The 25,230-nt window shown below is 42.0% G+C and overlaps 1 protein-coding gene across 1 annotated transcript in view; it reads left to right on the forward strand.

The window, feature by feature from the left end:
* Positions 1-22,617, forward strand: part of LOC120540228 (PRA1 family protein 3-like) — a 34,737-nt gene extending 12,120 nt beyond the window's left edge. Inside the window, exon 3 of the mRNA XM_039770791.1 lies at positions 22,310-22,617. Coding sequence (XP_039626725.1) covers positions 22,310-22,485 — 176 coding nt within the window. The 3' untranslated portion in view covers positions 22,486-22,617. The remainder of the gene's footprint in view (positions 1-22,309) is intronic.
* The last annotated feature ends 2,613 nt before the right edge of the window (positions 22,618-25,230 follow it).

The following is a 25,230-nucleotide window of genomic DNA, read 5'->3' on the forward strand; positions in this document are numbered from 1 at the left end:
ATATCCCGATATTTCATTTCATATCCCGATATCACGATATAGTACATTTTCTTTGTATTCAGTGAATAGTTTATATAATCACCACTCCTTTTTTTTCATTTAAATAAAAAAATCAAAAATGAGAAGTACTCAACTTGTAATTATTTCTGTTCTTTTATTTAGAACATTTGAGCAAATGTTTGACTTAGAATGTAAACATAAAATGTTAATGTATCAAATATAAAACACTTTTCAAAAACAAATTACTAAAGGCCCAATATAAAATACTGCTATATAAAATGCCTGACATAAACAAAATGTGAACTGTAGCAGCAATAACTCTCACAACATATATTAAATATAAAAGGATCAAAGCACTAACAACTAAACTATATAAGGCCAATAAACCCTTTAAACAAAATAAATACAAGTCTAACATTAACTGTCAAAACCAAATGTAAACATTGTACTTCAAACTGTAGCAGCAATAAGGCTTACGACAAAAATATATTAAATATATAATATTAAATATAATATTTTTAGGCTACATTCTAGTAAAATGTTAATTTGCACATCGTAGTGTGGCAAATCTCCGTTAATGAGTTACAGCTGATCGCCCGTGCGTGGGACTGGACGGCGCTAACGTGTTGATGCCGTCCAGCCCCAAGCACGGGGCGATCCGCGGTAACTCGTTAACGGAGATTTGCCGTGTTAATGCAGTTGTGGCGTAAACGTAATTTTAACAAGATTAACGCTGACAGCAAACGCTGCAGGGAAAATTATGCCTTAAGCAAATTGTTTTGGTAGCAATTAATCTTCCAAGCTTTTAACATGCTCGTTTAAATAGTACCTTTACAACTGTAATATCCAACGTGGCCTGCCTCTCAGTTGTAAACTCTCTGCATGCTCGCTCACGTGCTTTTTGCGGAGGTGTAGAAGAGGTTTGTCGTGTTGGAGTCTGTGGTAGGGATTGGTTTGCAGCATAATTTGCACAGTACCGTTTTCTGGTCCGTGTCAGACTTTTCAAATCCAAACCATCTCCATACTACAGAGGTAGCCCCTCATTTAGGAACAAGGTCCTTCTGTGTGGAGCTACCTGGTGTTGCCTCGTCTTCATCAGCCATGCTAGTGTGTCTGCATCCACGTGGTGGCCATCAAAACAATGAAAAAAATATTGCCGTAAACAGTTTATTTTGCGACACCACGAAACAAACGATAGCGTAATGTGCAGCGATAGACGTTTTCATATTGTCATCGGATATATATCGTTATATCGAACAGCCCTATTTGGGAGGAAAGTATTGGGTTGGGTTTAGAAGAAGCCACCAACACTGGCTGGGCACAAAGATTTAGCCAAGTGAAAATGTTTCATTTTCCTTATATACTGTATAAAGTGGAATGTTTGTTTTAGGTAGATATTTCATGATTTGTCCCAAGGAGGGAAATTTTAGCTGTTTTGTAGAAGGTTGAGAAATCTAACAAACGTCTGTGCCCCCTCCACAAATACACACAAGAATTACGAAAAGAAGAAAACTTCTGATATAATAATAATAATAAAAATGCGTTTTATTTATATACATGCACTCAAGGACACTTTACAATTCAATAAACACATTAACAAAACAATGGAATTCACATACAAAAAAATGAATACTACTCATTGAAAAGACGTGTTTTTAGAAATGAGTACATTAGAAGGTCAGCTCAAGTTGGACGGTTGGGAGACAAAGTCAGAGAGGCGAGATTTCGTTGGTTTGGACATGTGCAGAGGAGAGATGAAGGGTACTAAGGATAGAGCTGCCAGGCAAGAGGAGAAGAGGAAGGCCTAAGAGAAGGTTTATGGACATGAAGGTGATGGGTGTGACAGAGCAAGATGACGAGGACAGAAAGATATGGAAAAAGATGATCCGCTGTGGTGATCCCTAACTGGAGCAGCCAGAAGAAGAAGAAAATGTGTTTTTAACAGGAGTTTGAGATGAGTCATAGATTTTTCCTTGTGAAGTCTGAGAGGAAGAGCATTCCAAATGTTAGGGGCTATCGCACTGAAAGCTCTGCCCCCCATAGTTACTAACCTGTATTTAGGTACAGTGAGTAAGTGAGTGTCCGATGATCTTAATGCAGGGGCAGGAGTGGAAGGAAGGAGCAGCTCAGACAGATGAGGGGCTAAACCATGAAGGGCTTTAAAGGTGAGAAGAATAATTTTGTATTTAATTCTTGAATAAACTGGTAACCAATGCAAATCATAGAGGACAGGAGTGATGGGAGCAGATTTTCTTAGTGTGTGTAAGTAAACGAGCCGCAGAATTCTGAAGGTATTGTAATCTATTGATTGATAAAACAAAGCATTGCAATAGTCCAGACAGGTAGTGGTGAAAGCGTGAATGAGTGTTTCAGTATCTTTCACACTGAGGAAAGAATGCAGATGAGCAAAGTTACAAAGATGAAGAAAAAGCTGTCTGTACTATTGAGCGATTGTATGGTTGAAAACTAAGAAGCTGATCAAAGATTCTGATTTTATAGATGATACTTTATTAATCCCAAGGGGAAATTCACATAATCCAGGAGCAACATACTAATAAAAAAAAAAAAAACTATTAAATTAAAGAGTAATAAAAATGCAGGTATAACCGACAATAACTTTGTATAATGTTAACGTTTATCTCACTGGTTGGAACTGAAGAGTCGCATAGTGTGGGGTCTCCTCAGTCTGTCAGTGGAGCAGGATGGTGACAGCAGTCTGTTGCTGAAGCTGCTCCTCTGTCTGGAGATGATCCTGTTCAGTGGATGCAGTGGATTCTCCATGATTGACAGGAGTCTGCTCGGCGCCCGTCGCTCTGCCACGGATGTCAAACTGTCCAGCTCTGTGCCTACAATAGAGCCTGCCTTCCTCACCAGTTTGTCCAGGCGTGAGGCGTCATCCTTCTTTATGCTGCCTCCCCAGCACACCACCATGTAGAAGATGGTGCTCACCACAACCGTCTGATAGAACATCTGCAGCATCTTATTGCAGATGTTGAAGGACGCCAACCTTCTAAGGAAGTATAGTTGGCTGAAGATAAGAGGGCAGTCACAGTGAGGCATTAGAAATGAGTACTGTGTTGGTATGGAGGAGCCCCCGGAGTGTTTCTGGCCACATTTTCTTTGAATATTTCCTTATCTAAATGTATTTGATACTGGTGTGCCGTAAGTCCCATTTGGGGTCGGGGGGTTAGTTTTATAGCAGGAGGTGAGTAATGTAATTATCACTAGAGGACCGTCCCATCTGTTTATGGAGTGCATGTTCACGTCGTAGTAAAGATTACAGGGCCTTTTACTTTTTGTAAACTATTACCGTGCAATTCGACATGTCAGTAAAATTCCATCATTTGAGCAATTCAGATGGGGCTAAGATAACGGAGGTTTTCCGGTTTTATGGAACGGGGACCTGTTGGTTCTCCTTGTTGAGCTCACTGAATAACGGGGGTGTGGGTTATCCCCTCAGAGGTCCAGAAGTCACACTGATATGCACAGTTTACATCGAAACCCATTTTGAGGCTTCCTCCTTGGAAGTGCGACTGGACATATTGTTGTTTTAAGTAAGCGTTGCAAATGTGGTTTGAACTGGTGGTAGACCCCGGTGTGCACACATTAACTGTACTCCTAAGGCAAAAGCGGTATAGAGTGCCTTCAGCCACGAATTGAATCCTTCCTCCTGGTGTAAAACTAATCCTACCCTAATAGGACTTAAAAATTTAAGGAGCCTTCCGGTAATAAGTACGTCAACCCACCTGCTTGTGTAAAAGTAATTCCAAAATTACAGAGGGCCTCCGGTAACAATTACAGTGAAACCTGGGATTGCGTGTAACTTGATCTGCAAGATGAGCTAAAATTTTTTAAATCAATTTTAACTTGATAAACGAGCGAGGTCTTGCAATACGAGTAGTACGTATACGATTTGTCTGCCGAGCGTCACATGGGGATTGTGGGTAATCGTCTCCCATGCTCGATCTCAGTCGGCGTGCCTAACTCATATAGTCAACATCCGTACGAGCGTATACTGTGCACTATAGCATGGTGACCATGTGTGTGTGTTGTAACGTGCGAGTCCCAGTCTTGCACCCCAAAACACAAAGCTGAGTCTCAGTACTTCGAGCAACACCAGCTTTATTCAGCTTGACACAGGAACAGCACGGTTATTTATTGTAGCGGGATCTGCCACTCTCCTATACACAGGCACAGCAGTCAGGCAGGGTCGTGCCCAGGTTAGTGGTCAAGTAATCCTGTGCCCTGCGCATTTATAATGTACCTTGTATCACCCATCAACGGCAGGCACTTACAGCATGTCCGCGATCTTTTCTGATTCTCTTTTACGGCAAACTGCTACAGCGCTGGGAGCCTGAGGTTGCTTCGGGATGTTCTTCCGCTTGTTGTCCCATTTGGGGGAATCTGAAAAGAGTTTAGAAACCTTACAGTGCGTAAAGTACTTTTTTAATTTTGTGTCCAAGTATAGGGACTCTTCAGGCAAAAGCAACTGTCATTTGAGAGGTTCCTTGTTAAAGTCGCAAAAAAAAAAGAAGATTCCAGTGAGCCAACAGATAGCAGGGATTCCGTTAGTTAGAGTGAAGATTTTGTGTTAATCATTTTTATATAAATATTTGTGGGTTGTGAAACGAATTATCTGAGTTTCCATTATTTCTTATGGGGAAATTTGCTTTGATATATGGGTGCTTTGGATTAAAAGCACTTTTCCAGAACGAATCATGCTTGCAAACCGAGGTTTCACTGTACAGTATGTTAAACGCCTTCCTGATGTAAAACTAATCCTGTCTGAAATACGGTGGACATGCAGCATTGTTAATGGCCATCAGTTTTGTCTTCATTCTCTCCCCCTTTACTACCTGCAGTGTGTCGAGAGTGCACCCCAGAACTGCAGCTGCCTTAGCTTATTGATTCGGTGGGATTCTCCTGAAGTGGTCTTACCCGGTGAGCATACCACAACATAGAACATTTCACTGGCCAACATTTAAAATAATGTTACGTTTTAACTTGTGTGCAAATCCAGTTTGTTGAACTTCTCTACACCAAATGCCCCGCCACAACCACCACCCACCACCCCCTGGTTGGTACAATAGAAGACCAATGGCTGTTTTGTTCCAGAGTTATCCCCCTGGGAGTTTATTTAATGATCTCACATGCACTTTATTTCCACTCCAGGCAACACTGGGTACCCCTATTAGTGTCTCATAAAAATGCAGTAAACCACATTACCACCAAATAAAAGTAAAAAGCCCTTTGCACCCCCCGTCCACAGACCGCAGTCTGAATTGCTTTTCCTGTAGCCTGCCCTTTGTGGATCTGCTGGCATGTGCAGAGCACTTGGGGTGCTTTCTCCCAGTAGAGCACTTTCAATAGCTTTAAAAATAGAATCTCACTCTTTTGCCAAATGCTGAGCTGTCTGCGTGAGATGTGCTGCCAGGACAGGCCCAGCCAATGAAGTGGGTGGGGTGGGGAAGATAACTGGGTATTAACTAAATAGCAGATAGTGTTGGGAATTTGTCGATTTTTAAGACTCTCCTTGTTTTGAGGGAGTTTTTCTGTAGTTCATTTCAGAGGAAAAAAAATATTTATTGCATATTTAGCTGATACATTTGTCCAAGGCTGCATACCTGAGACTGCTGGGACGTTTCCTAATCATGTATTTATTACAGCTGGAACACAGGCAGGCTCAGCGACTTGCAAAGGCAGGAAATGAGCAGCTCGTCATTCACCATACCGCCCACACATCGTTGAACCAGCTTATGGCTAGTTTTAAAGGTAGAGACCTATCCCAGTAGCTTTTGGCACAAAGCAGGAACATATACCAGACAGGGCACCAGTCCTTTGCAAGCCAGAAAATTATGGTGGCACAGTGGTTAGTGCCAGTACCTGACCCATCCACCGTCTTGGGTTCAAAAACTGCTCTCAGTTGCTGACTGTTTTAGAGGGGCAGTGCGTGCTCTCCCTGTGACAGCATGTTTTTCTGGGTACCCCAGCTCTCCTAGCACACCCATTAGGTTATTTAACAACTCTGAATTATGGCATCTCTGGTGCATGTGTGCCCAGTCCAAATTTAGGCCCTGCCTTGTGCCTAATTTCATCAGGATAGGATCCACCCCACGGCAACTCCGAGTTCAGGCAAACGGATTTGCAATCACCATTATATAGCTAGAATAAATAGGAGAGTAAATCGAGCAGCTGTTTGTGAGTTATTTTTCAGAACTGCCAGTAGATGGCAGACAACACTGTCCGGCCAACAGACAGCCCTGCATGTACCCCATGTTGTGCTCCGTTAATCTGCATCTTCATAAACTCTTAACTCCCTATAACTGTGTGTGTATGGCACTGAGTGTGTTGGGAGAGGTAATGAGCACATAGAGAAAACGTGCCAGCGTCATACTGAGGGTAAAGGTATGTGCAGACACGATATTCAGACAAGACCGACTCGGCCTAAAGATTTTAGGACTTGTAAAGCGTGCTCAGTTGGCATTCGTTGTTTATAATCGGTGCATAAAGTGAACAATAATGGAGGCAGCACGGCACTGTAACTGAAAAATACATGAAGGGAATGTGGATGTTGTGTTAAGAGGGCTATTTAAAAATATTTGAAAAATAAATTGATAGGTTCTCTCTGTGTGTGTGTGTGTGTGTGTGTGTGTGTGTGTGTGTGTGTGTATATATATATATATATATGACCGTTTCCAGCACTCCATCACTCTCCTTCTTGGTCAAATAGCCCTTACACAGCCTGGAGGTGTGTTTGGGGTCATTGTCCTGTTGAAAAATAAATGATCGTCCAACTAACCTGACTTCTGCACAACACAACTGCTGGTCCCAACCCCATTGATAAAGCAAGAAATTCCACTAAATAACCCTGATAAGGCACACCTGTGAAGTGAAAACCATTTCAGGTGACTGACTACCTGTTGAAGCTCATCGAGAGAATGCCAAGAGTGTGCAAAGCAGTAATCAGAGCAAAGGGTGGCTATTTTGAAGAAACTAGAATATAAAACATGTTTTCAGTTATTTCACCTTTTTTGTTAAGTACATAACTCCACATGTGTTCATTCATAGTTTTGATGCCTTCAGTGAGAATCTACCAATGTAAATGGTCATGAAAATAAAGAAAACACATTGAATGAGGAGGTGTGGCCAAACTTTTGGCCTGTACTGTGTGTGTGTATGTGTTATATAGAGATATATATAGATAGATATATATATAGATAGATAGATATAATAGAGATATATATATATATAGAGAGAAACGTAACATTAAAGTTGCCATAAAGTGTCGGAAAGCAAAGAAATATTCCTGTTTTTTGCAGCCTGGTGTTGTTTCACTCACTAGATGGCAGCAGAACACCACCCTCAGAGTTATTTGGGGTTAACACTGTAAACTTCATTAGACGTCGACCCGTGCCTGACCCATGGTTAACCGTTGTAGTACAGAATTCCAAGCCCGCGTTCGGTGTTAGCACCAAAGAGTTTAACCAAAATCACTCTGGTTGATGCTCTGCGGAGATCGTGTATCTTCACATACAGTACACATACACATTATATGTAGGCACAGTATTCTGACTGGGTGAAACTTTCTATGGATTGACACATTTTCAACATCACTGAATACGTTGTCATTAGCCTGATAGTGATGGCTCTCGGTTACTGGGTAACTGGAAAATGAACTGCTTAGTTTAAATGAAACACCACGGCACAATGATTGATTAACACTAGCATTGATTTATTCTCTTTAGAGGGTTTGTTTTATTGGGAGGATATTGCAGCTTATATATATACATTTTTTTTTTTCTTCTTTCAAGAAGAGATGCTTCATCCTAATAACTAGGGAGCTTTGCCCCCTGCTTGCTTCACTCGCCCATCCACTCCATCCTGGGGCGCGCTGCCTGCCAGCCATTTCACATCTCTGCCTCTCTCGTTGTGAAAAGCGGGGCTGAACGCACACTAAGAAGACGTGGTCGCTCCTCCGAAACCCCCTCTTAAACGGTGATACAATGGGAAACGAATACCTCTTTGCTCGATCAGCTGGCTTGCTGCTGCTTGTGCCGTACTGCGTGATCTGCATCTCGTGCAACGCTTTGAACGTTTAAAAGCCTGTACAGCAGATGACCTCCCTGTCTCGCTGGACATTAACGTGTCTCAGAGAAAATCACGTCTCCACCCAAGATTTTTTTTATTATAATAGAGAGACATACTTATCTGCAGTATTTTACTAACAAAATTGGGCACCTAATCCAGTGGATTCAGCTGAATTCTTTCATCTAAACAGTGACACATAGTTGAGTGGAAATTGAGCGAAAGTGAATGTAGGCCTGATACCAGGAAGAGCTTGTTTACTCAAAGAGTTGTGGGAATCTGAAACAACCTACTGGGACATGGAGTTGAAGCGGACACCTTAGCAACCTTTAAGACGCATCTGGATGAGGTACTGGGCTATGAGCTGAAGAAACGGCCGACAAATGGGCTGAGTGGTGGTCTCTTGTTTGTAATCACAACTTAGGTTAAGCTGTGTTCTGGACACAAGATGATGTTTGTGTTTTGTGTGTTTAAAATAACACTAGCTGAAGCCTGCCGTAGCATACGGCGGTGTAAGAATAGGAATGGAAAATGGTGAGAAAGGAATTTAGTATAACCAAGGCTTAGGAAACCACCGTCGCAGTAGAACGAAAATAGCAAGGAGCGAAACCAATGCCAATGGTCGAGAGAGTACCTTCCTGTAGCAGGCTACGGAAAACATAGACATACAGTATATAGATAGACACCGCATTCACTGTGTTGCCCAGTCGACACGATAATTCAACACGTCCGCCCTATTGCGAGTGGTAAAGGTGCCATTTAAACTAATACAGGTAGACATGCAAACCGAGTTTTCTGATGAAAAAACAATAACATTTTAAACAGTATCGTTTACTTACAAGAGATTTTGGCGAATCGTTTACATGCAATTATTTTTATCCATTTATACACTTAAATGCGTGCGTATCCCATGGTCTTAGAGTTGGTGGGCGTGGCTCTCTGTCTTGCTTGCCCTTAGTTAGAGTTGGCGGGCGGGGCTCTGTGAGTTGGCGATTGTGGCTCTCTGTCTTGCTTGCCCTTAGAGTTGGCGGGCGGGGCTCTGTGAGTTGGCGATTGTGGCTCTCTGTCTTGCATGCGGTCTAAAGTCAATGTGGTTCAGAGGTGCATGTGGACTTTTGCACAGATGAAAGCGACTGAGGCTGCGTTTGGTGAGTTGTTGTGTGCCTCGAGCGCGACGCTGGACTCGGGAGGACGGTTACAGTTGGCGTGCGTGGCTATGTCGTGCATGTCCCATGACGCGGTAGGAGGGTTAGAGTTGGCGGGTAAACTTACAATTGACCCCCTTAAATACTCTCATTTCTCATTCTAGGATTCACCTGTGTATGTAGGTCAGGGGTCACTGAGCTTACCAAGCCAATTTGAGTTCCAATAATTAGTTCGAAAAGTTTGGGAATCAATAAAATGACAACGGTGCCCAAATTTATGCACCTACCTGATTTTGTTTGAACAATTATTGCACACTTTCTGTAAATCCAATAAACTTCATTTCACTTCTCAAATATCACTGTGTGTGTCTCCTATATGATAGATTTAACTGACATTTTTATCATAACAACCAACAATTTATACAGGAAAATAATGACTATTAACAAGGTTGCCCAAACTTTTGCATCCCACTGTATATAGATTACATTCTTTCACCCACTCAGTTCTATTCTGAAAGCATGTAAGGCAGGAACCATCCGTGAAGGGAGCACTAGTCAATGTCAGGGTCTACTAGCACATAAACTTGCAATGAACCAGCATAGAATGGCCAGTTGCCCTAACACACGTCTTTCATTTTAGAATATGCTGTGCATTTTCCTTAAGGTCAGTTGTTGCTGCCGGCCATTTTTCCTCCGTGTCCATTCCGTGACTCTTCACTTGATATTATTAAACAAAGAATTTTGGACCATCCATTTATGCCATGTGTTTATGAAAACCACTCTCTTATTTCACTTGATTGCCAAGAGGAAACAAAATGTGTTTATCCATCCATCCATTTTCCAACCTGCTAAATCTGAACACAGGGTCATGGGTGTCTGCTGGAGCCAATCCCAGCCAACACAGGGCACAAGGCAGGAACCAATCCCGGGCAGGGTGCCAACCCACTGCAGGACACACACAAACACACCAAGCACACACTAAGGCCAATTTAGAATCGCCAATCCACCTAACCTGCATGTCTTTGGACTGCGGGAGGAAACCCACGTAGACACGGGGAGAACATGCAAACTCAACGCAGGGAGGACCTCGGAAGCGAAGCCTGTGTCACCATGCCGCCCAAAAATGTGTTTAGCATCCTTCAATAGTGGCCGTTCTACTGAGGTGTTTTAATGACGTAATAAACCACTTTTGAACTTGCTAAGCGGGAATTAGCAGGTGAGGTGATTTGCTCGGGGACACTGGAAGAAATCTGTAATGGTAGCTGCAGTGGCAATCATGCTATGCAGTTCAGCGGCTCAGCCACTAGTGGGCAGCACGTCCTGCACCCCAAGCTGAGATGGCTGCCTATTTTTTGAGGGTGTCTTCCCAAATTGCATTTTTTGAACTTTTTCTGTTTGTTAAACTTGCTAAAGCACCGCTAAGCTTGCGGCTGGCTCTTTGTTGGGACCTCTTTAGTGACACCTGTTATGAAAGGTTTGAAGAAATAACTAGAAATCATTTTGTTCTAAAGTAGGCCGCCAGACACTCAATGAGAAGAATTCTGGATTGGCTCAGTGGTGTCCTGGGAGAGAGGGTCCCTGTAGTTGTTTTGTGTTGATGGGTTGCTAAGGAGCGAGACTGCGAGCAATTGGCACATCGAATGGAACTGGAGAGTCAGCAATATGAAATCCCAAACATTTTGTGTGCTTGAGGTTAGGCGGAATTATTTTGGTGTGGGTTTTATTTTTGGCCCTATAACTCGTTGTCCTACTCCAGGAAGTGTTGTTTTTTTTTTTTTTTTTTTTTACCGTGAAATTTAAAAAGTAAACTTGGCACACAATTTAAATTTTCAAATATTTTGTGCTCCTTTTTAGTTGATGATAAACATTTTATTTCAATTATAGTGGTTTCTGCAACCCAAATGACATATGAGAAAAATTGTGAAGGTCTGCAGATAAGTGTTCACAGTTCACAAAAGTAGCTTCATTCTTACTAGGTGCCTTTATTTAATATGAATGTCATGTGAATGTAGAATGTTTTTTTACCTGCATTTTATCACTCTTTAATATTTTTTTTTATCAGTATGCTGCTGCTGCAGTATGTGAATTTCCCATTTGGGATTAATAAAGTATCTATCTAAACTGTTCAGATTGCATTAGCAGAAACTGGACAGTGCTGCAAAATTTAAATATTTGGCTGACGCCTTTATCCAGGGCGAGTTCCAAAATGTATGATACAACCAGTAATGGCGTACTGCACAGTAACATGCACTGAATCCACTTGACTTGAGTATTCTAGCTGCCATCCTCTTTCTCTGTACGTTTAGCATTCATTTGCTCAGAGGTTGATGCGCTTGCTGCTTCCTGAGCAGCTTTTCTTCTCTCCACCCTATCCGCCCACTTCTCCTCTTCTTTCGTCGGCATCTTTTCGCGTTAAAACTGATTAAGTCAGTGTTTGTGTTGCAATTACTTAACTTTGCACTTAAGTGTTCAATCTGCCTCAAGAATGATTTAAGATATGAGGAGGTAGAGGAAGTGACAACGAAGGTGGTAGGGATGAGAACGCCGCCCTGTTGGCCACTGCTGAGAGTTGATTCTACAATAAAATAAAAATAAAAAGAGGAATAACCTTGGAGGTCAATCATCATCCTGAAAGCGGACAGTGGACGTCACGTAGCATATGTGTACCAAATTTCAGGTCAATCAGTCAAACGGTTTGCGAGCTAACCGGTGATTTAAAATCCCGGACAGCCACGGTAGCGTATTATATAAGACGACTGGTTCCATTTCTTTTGGCTTTCCAATTGGCGCCCAAGTGACTTGCTCAGGGTCACGCAGTTGGGTCAGTAGTGGGATTTGAACCCACGGCCTCAGGGTTTGAAGTCCAAAGCCTTAACTACTGCAACCTAGGGCTTATGATATTATTTATCTGGACTTTCAGAAAGCATTTGATAAGGTGCCACATGAGAGGTTGGGCATCAAGTTAAAAGAAGTGGGAGTTCAGGGTGATGTTTTTAGATGGGTGCAGAATTGGCTCAGACACAGGAAGCAGAGGGTGATGGTGTGAGGAACCTCATCAGAACTGGCCGATGTTAAGAGTGGTGTTCCACAGGGGTCAGTGCTAGGGCTGCTGCTATTTTTAATATATATACATGATTTAGATATTAGAATATAAGTAACAAGCTGGTTAAGTTTGCAGATGATACCAAGATAGGTGGATTAGCAGATAATTTGGAATCCGTTATATCATTACAGAAGGACTTGGATAGCATACAGGCTTGGGCAGATTTGTGGCAGATGAAATTTAATGTCAGTAAATGTAAAGAATTACACACAGGAAGTAAAAATATTAGGTTTGAATACACAATGGGCGGTCGGAAAATCGAGAATACACCTTATGAGAAGGATTTAGGAGTCATAGTGGACTCCAAGCTATCAACTTCCAAACAGTGTTCAGAAGCCATTAAGAAGGCTAACAGAATGTTAGGTTATATAGCACGATCTGTGGAGTACAAGTCCAAGGAGGTTCTGCTCAACCTTTATAGTGCACTGGTGAGGCCTCATCTTGAGTACTGTGTGCAGTTTTGGTCTCCAGGCTACAAAAAGGACATAGCAGCACTAGAAAAGGTCCAGAGAAGAGCGACCAGGCTGATTCCAGGTCTACAGGGGTTGAATTATGAGGAAAGATTAAAAGAGCTGAGCCTTTACAGTTTAAGCAAAAGAAGATTAAGAGGTGACATGATTGAAGTGTTTAAAATTATGAAGGGAATTAGTCCAGTGGATCGAGACTTGTATTTTAAAATGAACTCATCAAGAACACGGGGACACAGTTGGAAAATTGTTAAGGGTAAATTTCGCACAAACATTAGGAAGTTTTTCTTTACACAAAGAACGATAGACACTTGGAATAAGCTACCAAGTAGTGTGGTAGACAGTAAGACGTTAGGGACTTTCAAAACTCGACTTGATGTTTTCTTGGAGGAAGCAAGTGGATAGGACTGGCGAGCTTTGTTGGGCTGAATGGCCTGTTCTCGTCTAGATTGTTCTAATTCTAATTCTAATTCTAACCAACTGACTTTTTATGTTGGCAGAAAGTTATGTTTAACGTATGTGTACCCACGTCCTACGAGAACTGGGTATAGCGCCTCACCGGTTGGTTAATGGTGTCCAGCACAGCAGGGTATAACGGATGAAGCTTGGCTAAGATATTCCTGTCCTGTAGGCCAGTTCAGTGAGAGGTGATCACGGATAGCCAATACATATGCTAATCCACTTTAGTTACCTGTCCTATTAAACTTGCTGAACAAGCAGGCCCTGGCCTAATGTTCCTCGATTATGTTTACCCTCCCTCTTTTGTAAATTGCTTTGGATTAAAGCGTCTGCCAAGCAAATAAAATTAAATGTAAAATATAAACTGGTAACAAACAAAAAAGACCTCCAGTGCCAATACGCAGCATTGGCCCTCTTCAGAGGGAACCAAAACACAAGTGTTTGCATCATGTTCGTCACTTTTCAGTTATGTTTGTCACATCAACACAAATTACAGGAACTGCTCAGTGATATGAATTGTGTACGAGTCGTCATTTAGCTGCTTTGGTGTCATTTCCCAACTTGATTGAGGGTGTCTTTTTCCCAGTTTTTCTGAAAACATTGCATACGGATGGGTCAGAATTTCTATAAATATGCGCACGTTTGCCCATCAGGCTTTCTTTTATAAATCCCGTTGTTTGAGTGAAAAGTTGTGTACACACATTTGAAGCCTGTTTTTGTGCGTACACTTTATAAATGAGACCAGATCACTATAATTAACATGAAATGTTAATTATCAACTAAAAATGAGCACAAAATATTAGAAAATTGAAACTGTGTGCCAAGTTTACTAGTTAATTTCACGGTAAATAAAATGAAGGATCTTGCTGTGCAGTAAATTTACTGAGTGCGCGAGGTACTTCTTTAGTTGAACTTTTTCAGTTTGTCCATTTTCTAAACCAGGGGTCGCCAACTCCGGTCCTGGACGACCACCATGGCCGAAGGTTTTCATTCTAACCCTTTTCTTAATGAGTGACCTGTTTTTGCTGCTAATGAACATCTTTTGAACTAATTTTAATCGACTTGCTCTTGAAGACTCAGACCCCTTAGTTGTTTCTTTTTCCTTAATTAGCAGCCAAAAAATAATGAGATACAAAATGAGCCAAAACAACTGGTGTCCACCATACAATATCTGAAAATAATAAAGGTGAAGGTCTCAGGAATGTTGATCTGCTCAGTTCCCCTAAACATTTTAACAGAACTCTTAGAAAAGAGAAAACCAGCAGTTTCAGAAATGTCTGCTAATGCACCACGAGAGCAGCAACAAGCCACAAAATTAAAGAACGGGTTTAATTAACGACAAGAATCGGCACCTCATTAAGCAGCTGGTTGGAGTGAAATTGGTTGGGGTTTTGAGGCCCTGACTGAGTTGGTCTTCTCTTGGCTCACTCTCTTCACATTTCATTTCTGTTTGGGTTCCATTTAAAGGAAAGAAATGAAGCAATTCAGAGGAACAATGAAGAAATTCGGGGGAATGAATCTCAAAAAAAAAGCAATTCAATTAAAATGAATTCACAAGAAGTTAATTAGCAGCACAAAACATACTTATTTAAAAAAAAAAAAAAAGGGTTAGAATGAAAACCTGCAGCCACGGTGGTCTTCCAGTACTGGACTTGGCGACCCCTGTTCTAAACCAACCTTGTCCGGTCTTAAAAGAAATCAGAAATCATTAAAAAATTATTTGACAATCGAAATGTGTTTTTGATGTTCGGTTTTTCTGATTTGTGCAGATGTGACTCTGATCTTTTTAGTTTTTTCCACATGGATTTCCCCTTCACCTGTTTTCTTTCTCAGATTCACACTAATCCCTCTGTTTTCCAGCTCCTTTATATTGAAATTTCCATCACTGTTAACCTTTAGTTTCCCACCCGACTTGTCCGATTTGTGTTTTTTGTGTTCCTTTCTTTACTTGTGGCTTGAGCAGTTAATTTCAGCAAAAGGAGTTCAAGTTTCAGGCACATGAAGAGCGGCCCTGGACTATGATGTCACTTTTTCCAGCAGGAGCCACTTGTGTTTTCGGCGGCGCAAAACCCTCCTGATTGTCAGAAACTGAAGTGCGTCATACTTTGCCAGGCCCCATTGGGCATTCGTCAAGGGGTGAGAACAAAAATCTGCACCACACACACCGCCTTCCCTGTTAATTCTATTGTAAATGTATGGAGTCACCCAAGCTACCTGATGGAAATGTGGAGTAGGATTTCATGTGGGATTTAGCACTAGTTCTGCATTCTTGGTCTTTTCTTAGAGGCCCACAGTGACTGCAGGTTCTTGTTTTAGCTAATAGTATTTTTGTTGCGGTATCATGCCATTTTAGTTAGGTTGTTTCTGTTACTGTACGTTCACCTCAGAACCATTTGTAGCCGCAGATGTTTTACTTTCCTTAAAATAAAATATTCCTGCCATCCAGAGCGTCCTATCCTTAGCATGCAGTGCCTCACCAGAGGACAGTTTCAAAGCTTTGCCTTTAAATTGTTAACTCACATAAAGTCATCTGCCTAATCTGTGATTTAAAGGAATACGTAACCTGAACATTATATAAAACTAGGGGGCTTCGCTCGCCCACCTCCGGGTTTGGTTAACCAGATTTATAATTTAAAGAGATTATTTTCATGGGAATTGTTACATATGCATTATTTTCACTTTTACTTTAAAAATTTAATAAAAACAATATTTGCATTTAACTTCAAGATCACATTGAATTTTGATTCCATGTTTGTACTTACATCGTGGCAACACAGCGCATAGCTGCCTGGGAGTGAATATCGTTTCTTTCTCTCTAATAAATAAAATTACTTTTTCAAATGTTTGTCCATGCTCTTTCTTCTTCACTTTGTCGTTGGCGTGTCATCTAGAACGTATAAAGTTATAGTCCTAATAAAATTTATAAGAGCTGAGAGCGCAGAAAGTGTTTCTGCCAAAAGCATTCACACGACTGAGGTTAGATGACCGAGGTCTTGTTTGAAAATAGTTGTAAGTAGGGCGTGACTTGAAAGAATCTCATGTTAAAAGTCTCTTGTCTCATGGGACTTCATACCACGCCAACGTTTTTGGAATCTTTTAATTCTCGCTGGCAACACGAATTGGACTATCTACAAGTCTCTGGCTTAAAGTTTAAATCCGAAACAATATATTCAATCTCTTTTTGCTGTTCCGATATTTCATCGAGTAATAATTTCCATTTGTTTGCGTTAATGCGATCTTTCCTATCCTTTTTCTCAGACTTTAAAATTTTCGTACTTCCATTATCTCTAAGCTACTGTGCATGTGTACCGCGCCAACATTTTTGAATTCTTTACGATGTTCTACTTTGTCATCTACTCTTTGTCCTTTATTTCCGGCCCCGGGCGTAGCTAAATCTCTTTCTCGCGTGACGTTTAAGTGTCTCTCCGAGAAAATCACGTCTCGTCTCCTTTCAATTTTTTTTTTTTTAATATATAATACAGAGAAATAGATGTTCCTCACCTCAATTTAAGGGGGTTTTAGAGTTTTTTTTAGGTATTTAATGGTAGAGGGTGCATATACCTCTAAGTAAAAATGTATGTATGGAATCCGTGTACCAGAGCGTTTTGCCTTCAGGCTATCATCCCCCTACCCTAACTCCTAATTAGTTCCCCAACCCCACAGTGTAACATTGCCACCAGTATGCTTCACCTTTGGGTTGGCATTACACAAGTGATGAGCGGTGCCTTGCTTCCTCCAGACGTGACCCTTAGATTTAAGACCACCCAATTTAATTCCAGTTTCATCAGATCGCAGAATCTGAGAGTCCTTTAGGTGACGTTTTTACAAGCACCAAACCGGCTTTAATGTGTCGTCTGGCCACTCTATCATAAAGCCCATGTGGGTAGAGTGGGGCAGTGATGGTCATCTTCCACACGGTTTCTCTAGTGCGTTGCCAGAGTGACCATTGGGGTCTTGGTCACCTCTTTTACCAATGTCCTTCTCCCCTGGTTGCTCACTTTGATCGGGTGGCCAACTCTAGGGAGGGTTGTGGTTGTTCCAGACTTCCATTTAGGGCATTGATAAAGTAGATCAAGCAACATTCTTTCAGTTTGCGGGTGAATCACGTACAGACATCGGGGAAGTGCATTCAAGACTGAAACCAGGAAGAACTTCTTTACACAAAGATTTATGGGAGTCTGGAACAAACTACAGACACATGGAGTTGAAGCAGTAAAGTTGGGAACCTTTAAGAAGAATCTGGACGAGACCTTGGGACAGCTGAGCTGTGAGTTAAACAAACGGGCTTGATGGACTGAATGGACCCCTCTCGTTTGTCAAATTTGTTTCTAAGAATTCTGGAGGCCACTGTGCACTGTAGCCTTCCTTTGATCTGTGCCTGTCCCGTCACTAAGCTCTGCAGGCGGTTCCTTTGACCTCATGGCTTGGTTTTTGCCTTCTACAGGCAGCTGTGTGCCTTTCCTAATCCATCCAGTCCATCGATTTGACCACAGGTGGCAGAAACATCTCGGTAATGATCAGTAGAATGGGATGCACCTGAGCCAAAGCAAAGGGTTATTTTTTTTTTATTTTATTTTAAGTAATTTTGCTAAATTTCTTGAAATCCTGTTTTCACTTATCATTCTGGGTATTGAAGAAAAACGAATCCAAGTGATTTTAGTACAAAGCTGCAATATCACGAAGTATGAAAGAGCTTGAAGGGATCTGAGTACTTTCTGAAGGCCTCGTACTTGACATTTTGAACTGTAACTACAAGACAAAAGCGACCACAAATGTCCGATCAACCGGTTGTGAAGTCTCCCTGTCACGACAGCAGCAGCAGCAGCATTTATCCACTGTCCATTCTGTTAGAATTGATCTCCTTTTCAAGAACGGCGTCCTGTTCAATAAATTAGGTCGGGAGTTATGGGAAGCTGTTAAAACACTGAAGGCTTACAGGTTCTTACAGGAATCTGGAACAGTGAGTTGTTTCAAGATGGAAAAAGTTGTCTCAGATTGCCGATTGTCTCGATGTTTCTTAGCTGTGTCTCCAGAGCTACGTTGATGTAAGCTCTTGGTTCAGTTTGGTTAAAATGTCGATTGATGAGTAGGGCCCACGATTTACCGCGGCAAGAAATCGTAAATTCCGCGACACGTTTTTTTTGGGTACACCGTGTCAAATGAAGTACCAGAACTCCATAAGACCAATTCGTAACCCAAGCAAAATAAATGCAATTTTTCTTATTCTTACTCCTTAATAATAATCAATCGTAATTCGTAATACAGTATTCCCTCGTTTATCGCAGGAGATAAGTTCTAAGGCTGGCCGCAATAAGTGAATTTCCGCGAAGTAGGGACACCATATTTATTTAATTAATGTGTATTTGGACGTTTTTAAACCCTCCCTGTACTGTTTACAACCCACCCTTGTCTCTATTAATAACAGGGACAACTGTTAAGCAATTTGAAATCGGTAGATAAGTTTACAGTTACTGTATAGCGAAATACACGTATCTATATATGACATGATGATGGTGATGAATATGCTGTGCAGTAAAAATGATGACGATGAAGGTGATGATGACTTTTACTGCGCAGCCGATGACTGTATTTTACGTCTCTTCAGATGGCGGTGCCATTTCCTGGGGCACCTCTTCCACGGTTTCTGAAGGTGTATCCGTAGTAGTCGTAGGAACTGGCTCTTTTTTGTGAGGCTGCAAAAATATTGTGATCGGCAGTTGCTGCTGCTGCTTCTTTTTCCGGTCAAAGAGCAGCTTGTAGGCGGTCATGACGTCGTCGACCTTGTTGCAAAATTGGACTGATTGAACCATATCGTCGTCCCATTCCTGTGACTGCTCTTGCAGATCCTTAGCCAGTCTGCAGCCACAGCCGCGAACGTTCTCCATTCCTTCAACATATCCAGAAGTTTCACCTTCTCCGCGATCGCCATCATTCTTCGTTGCCGTTTATGCTCAGCACCAGCCTTGGAAGAAGGAGCATGTTTGGGAGCCATTGCAGGGGGTGAAAATTGAAGCGAAGTTCAACACAAAGAAACCACAAAAAAATCACACACAGTACAGTGTAAAGTAAACCGCTTGGCGAGAAAGCTTGAAGCAAAATGGCCGTAACAGAGAGACAAGGGGAGGTGCTGTGGGAGCTGGGCATCAGTCAAAGCACCAATCACGGGCCCGATTAGAAAGCGGGAAGCTGTGATTTGTCGTTTCCATCCCATATACCACTCACAGCTCGTGTGACAACGCACGTAGTCGCCGAACTTGTTTTGTTGTTCTTAAAACCCGCAAAGTCTTGAATCTGTGAAAAGTGAACCGCGAAGTAGCGAGGGACTGATGTACTAATCAAATAGGTATATCAAAGCGTTCACATCCGCACATTTCAATCCACAGATTTGCTTTAGGCAGACGATGCTGAAACATATGTAGGCATAATATTATTCTCAACAAACTATCGAATAATGTTTCTAAAGTTATTATTTATTTATTGTTGAAGAAAACGGCACTGTAAGCGCGTAGGTTTTCTTATTGCAATGGTGACAACACCGATCCATATTTTTGAGAACGAACGTTCCACATCAACAGAAGAGATTGGCAACGCAATGTAAACTTTAGCAAGAGCTGCTAAGCGAGGCAGTCTGTCCTCTAAGGCACACCAAAAAGCAGTGATAGCATCTCGTGAAGCAATTCCAGCCGATATGTCCAGATAAGCTTGCCATTCATCTGCTGCAGCCATCGTTGTTGGCACTGATTGTGCATGATCAGCAAAATTCTTCGATAAGAATGGTAACTGTCGTGGATCAAATATTGTCACAGATCTGAATAGGTCTATTGTCGGCTGTTTGGTTCCCACAAAATATTCTTCAGGTTTAGCAGCAGCATTGTGCTTTGCATCTTCACAGCTGCTGGTTGCAACTGGAAATCCGGACGATTTCAGGCAAGTCAGTAAGTCAGACACTTTGTTGTAGACATCGACAGCCATGAATGACTGTGCCTCAAAAGAAGTCAGAGTGTTCGTAATTGGCTGGCAGTGAACAGAAACAAATTCAAGTTCAGATCTCAGCTCGTTAAGTTTATCAGTACTTTGCAGCAACGCTGACAGCTTCTTTAACTGGACTGTAGCTCCACTGTGTTCGATTTCAGTAGAAAGGAACAAGATATTAATGAGATGATGCAATAGGCTAAAGAAAGAACTTAAAGAAGTAATCAAAACTAATCATACTAATATCAATATGCCTCAAATAGTGAGATTTCATTCAGATTTGGTATTTTCTGTGGCAGTTAGGTTAATTCCGTGGCATGGCATTTTACCGCTGCAAAACCCTAAATTCCGCAGCGTGGCGTTAAATCGTGGGCCCTATCGATGAGTAGAGAATGACACCTGTATGAATTAAATAATGGATGGCGATTCCTTGCCTCCTGAACGGGAACGTTACTCACAACCAACCCGGCCATAATCAGAGGACAGAGGCAGACTGCTTCCCGCTAGACACGGGCTGGTGGAACACCCATTCGTACGCTCGCAGGGCATTTTGGGAGCTGTAGTCCTGATGGGCAGTCCTGTTGAGGTATGTTGGTGCCACCAGGTGGAGCTGCAAGAGAACACTACCTCTACTTTGAGGGGCTTCTGACATGCACCCGAAACACCCTTGGGTGTGGCATAAAAGAAGCCCCCTCATCTGCGTTAGCAAGTCAGGGTCGGGAGACAGTGGATAACACTCGCAGAGGGGCTGTTTTGAGTATTATACAGTGCAGGACTGACTGTAATACTCTAAAAGTGATAATTGTAAAGTCAATAACTTTTTATTTAACTTTGAATCTGTTTGACTGAGGTGTCTGTCGTTCAGCTCTTGGGGGTGCCCCCTAGTGGCCATACATGGGATGTCCTAAACTTTACCGGCTCATTGCTTTGCTGTATCTTGTACAGGGTGGCGCACGAAAAACCGAACCGTCTCCGACTGTTTGGCTCGAGCTATTATACAGACGGGTGCCGTCGCGATCGCGGACGGGGTCAGCAGCTCCAAATGTGTATTAGTAAGGGTACAGACATGTGTGAAAGAGATCCGGAAGATGTATTCTCTGCAACAGAGGATTGGAATTGTGGAGGCGTTTGTGTCTACCGGTTCTTTTAAGGAAACGCGGGATATTTTCGCACCGAGATTTCCTACCAGCACAGAGCAGTATTCACAAAATGGTGAAGAAGTGGCGCAAGACTGGGTCAGTTGCAAACTGCAAAAAGAATCGGGCCCCGTCCGTTTCTACACCTGCGGTCGTAGCAGATATTTAGGAATGGATGGCCAGAAGCCCTAGGAAATCGACACGTAAATTGGCACAACAAGCGAATGTTTCGCGCAGGTTTTTTTGTATCAGTATGCTGCTGCTGGATTATGTGAATTTCCCCTTGGGATTAATAAAGCGGACGGCACGGTGGCGCAGTGGTAGCGCTGCTGCCTCGCAGTTAGGAGACCCGGGTTCGCTTCCCGGGTCCTCCCTGCGTGGAGTTTGCATGTTCTCCCCGTGTCTGCGTGGGTTTCCTCCGGGCGCTCCGGTTTCCTCCCACAATCCAAAAGACATGCAGGTTAGGTGGATTGGCGATTCTAAATTGGCCGTAGTGTGTGGTTGGTGTGTGGGTGTGTTTGTGTGTGTCCTGCGGTGGGTTGGCAGCCTGCCCAGGATTGGTTCCTGCCTTGTGCCCTGTGTTGGCTGGGATTGGCTCCTGCCGACCCCCGTGACCCTGTATTCGGATTCAGCGGGTTAGAAAATGGATGGATGGATTAATAAAGCGTGTCTGTCTGTCTTGTCAACGTGTGTTGCACTCACTACAAATGAAGCCGTACAGAATGACTTGTGTCCAAGAAGTAAAGGATGACGACAATGTATTTTATTGCATGTGGCTCCTTCAAACAATTGCAAGTGGATTTTTGTATTGCAGATCTTTCGTTTCGTGTACGGGCTAAGAAACGTATGTCGCCGTTGGAGTCTGAGATGGTTTTTCGTACACCACCCAATAACATTATGTATATATGTGTTTGATTTTGCATTTTTGTTTTTTTATTTCAGTAATCTTAATCCATGCCTCTCTAAGACTCCGTAACATCAAGAACAAAATGGAGAACAAAATAGAGGGCGTCGGTCTGAAGAAGACGCCGATGGGAGTTATCCTTGACGCTCTGGGGCAACAAGAAGAGAACATCAACAAAATTGCAGATTTCATTTCCAGCAAAGTCAAGGAGTAATGAGTGGCGGCTTTTGGTAAGCTGACGCTTCAGTGGTGGCGAGCAGAAGGCCGATGACATTGATGACGTCCCAGCACTCAGTTGGATAAGCGAGTTCTGAGTGGAACCCTAGCTTTAAAAAAAAAAAAAAAAGAGCGCCAGACTTCCTGTTTGTGATTTAATTTCTTTATGTTTAAGTGCTTAAGGTATTCTTGTTGGATGTACCAGCGAGGTATTCTTTAAATTTTGTTGCGAAAATATTTATTTAAAGCTTTTTTCTTTTTTTTTTTTTGGAAACAGAAAACCAAATGAAAGTGATATTAAAAAATATTAAAAGTAAATTAATAAAATGACCCTTAAGCCATAAAAGGTGAAAGCTTACCAGCAAAGTATTTGCATGCATTTGCAGAAGAGTACCAAAAAAAATACCCTTTTTTTTTTTTTCTTTTTCTTTTTAATAAAAGGTAATCATCCCCGGCCTTGACAGAATTTCGCTTCCAGAAATATCAGGAATGTTCTGCTAACGCACGCCATGTATTTTTTTTACGCTATTGAAATATATAAATGGAATAACAAGTGAACGCAGGATATACAGTAAATATATACCCGTATGTGTATATATGTGTGTCTATATTCTGTACAGAAAATGTCAAATAAATCTGCTTCAGACTTTTGAATATGCTCTGACAATTTAATCTTCTCACAGGTAAGGGTTGCGGTGGGCTGGCGCCCTGCCCTGCCTTGTGCCCTGTGTTGGCATGGATTGGCTCCAGCAGACCCCCGTGACCCTGTAGTTAGGATATAGTGGGTTGGATAATGGATGGATGGACAGGTAGGGGTGCACTGCAGTCGTCATCTTGCTCGCTGTGGGCTGTGACAGCACGAGTTATCCTATGCAGTGTTTATTAATGAATAATATTTATGAGTTCCGGTCGGCTGGCGCTGTGCAGTTTAATTGGGCTTATTATTTGGGAAGAATTGTTTTAAACTCCACCATTTTATGTGAATATTAAATCTTGGGCAAGTATGACTTGACTTTCACCCATTGTCTTGTTGCACTTCATTTCACACAGCTATGAAGATGATGCATTGCTATAGTACTTTTTAAGACCCTCAAAGCACTTTGCACAGAGAGGGGTAGTGACTTCATCCACCACCACTGTGCAGCATCCGACTGGAGGATGTGATGGCAGCCATTTTGTACCAGTACAGTCACTACACACATTAGTGATTAGGTGGTGTTGAAGGGGTGAGAGAGATGATTGGGGGGTCAGAATGCGCAGGCCGCTGTGGGTAATTTAGCCAGGACATCGAGAAACACCCTAATCTTCTTGAAAAATGCCTCCCCTCAGCCCGCAGCCTCCCCCTTGGATTAGCGCGAATCTATCGCTCCTGCAAGCGAACTACGATTCTTATCACAATGAGAGAAGTCAGAAGATCAACGGGAATGTTCAAGCAAATTTATAGGAAAAAAAAAAAAACCCTGATTTTTAAATCTGTTAAGTCAGGGGTGGGCAAAGTCATTCCTGGAGGGCTGCAGGTTTTTGTTCCAACCCAATTGCTTAGTAAGAAGGGCTTATTGCTCAAGTGACACTTCTGTTTGATTTTAGTTCTCTCACTGGTTAAGATTTTGAACCCTTTTAGTCTTAAACATCTGTATTGTTGGTTTTTAATTACCCCTTATTTGCAATCAGATGCAAATGACAAAAAAAACCCAGCATTTCTCAGTTTAGCTTGTCTCCTGTGTGTATTTATTGTGCACTATTTGGTTTAATTAAATAGAAAAAAGAGAAGAACTGAGAATTACTCATCTGTTTAAGTCTTCAAATCATTTGGATGATATCCTTAGAAAGGAAAAAACCAAACAGGATATGAGAATTACCTGACATGGCAGAGTTCTACCACAAACAAGCAGTGAAATTAAATTATTGACAAGGATTCTTTTTTAATTAAGCAACTGGGTTGGAACAAAAACCTGCAGCCACCGTGGCCCTCCAGGACTGACTTTGCCCACCCTTGCGTTAAGTAGTTGTCTCGTTCGCTAGCTAAATGGAGGTTAGGTACGCTCTAAAGCTGGAGCTTGTGTGAGGAGGGCCCTGTCCCCCTGCCCTCGGCCTGCTGCATCTCTCGCATTCGCACAAATAAATCGGTGCCATAAGTGAACCATGATATGAAGTCGCAAAATCAAACAATGTTCGATCAAATTCTAGAAAAAAACCCCGATCTAAATCTATTAAGTAATTCTCTCGTAAAAAACAGAAAACCAGACATTGGATTTTATGCAAACAAAATCAACCAGACATAACATTTAACTGGGACAATGTACAAGTACGATTTAAGGCCAGTACTAAAGTGCCAGAGAGCTGGCTGAATCATGGCTATCAAACGAAAATGCCATTAACACACATTAGGACATAAACCCAGCATAAGCAAACTTAACATAATAAATAAAACTTTATGACCAACACCTTCCTAACCCCACCTCGTTACCTGACCACCCGCCCCCCCATTTTGCTACATATTGCCTTTGATTCTTGTAAGTCTAATCATCATCCTCTGATGACGGCTCCTGGCAGAAGCTGAAAGCTCAGGAATAAAAACTACTTCATGATATGTCATTCATTCTCTCCCTTTGTGGATCTCCAACTACAAATATGTAAACCGTATCGCAGACCTTCGCTTCCATATATAGAGAGATAGAGATATAGATAGGAGATATATATACACTGTTCAAAAGAATTAAAGGAACACTTTTTTAATCAGAGT

The sequence above is a fragment of the Polypterus senegalus genome, chromosome 12, assembly GCF_016835505.1.
Source record: "Polypterus senegalus isolate Bchr_013 chromosome 12, ASM1683550v1, whole genome shotgun sequence".
Taxonomy (NCBI): domain Eukaryota; kingdom Metazoa; phylum Chordata; class Cladistia; order Polypteriformes; family Polypteridae; genus Polypterus; species Polypterus senegalus.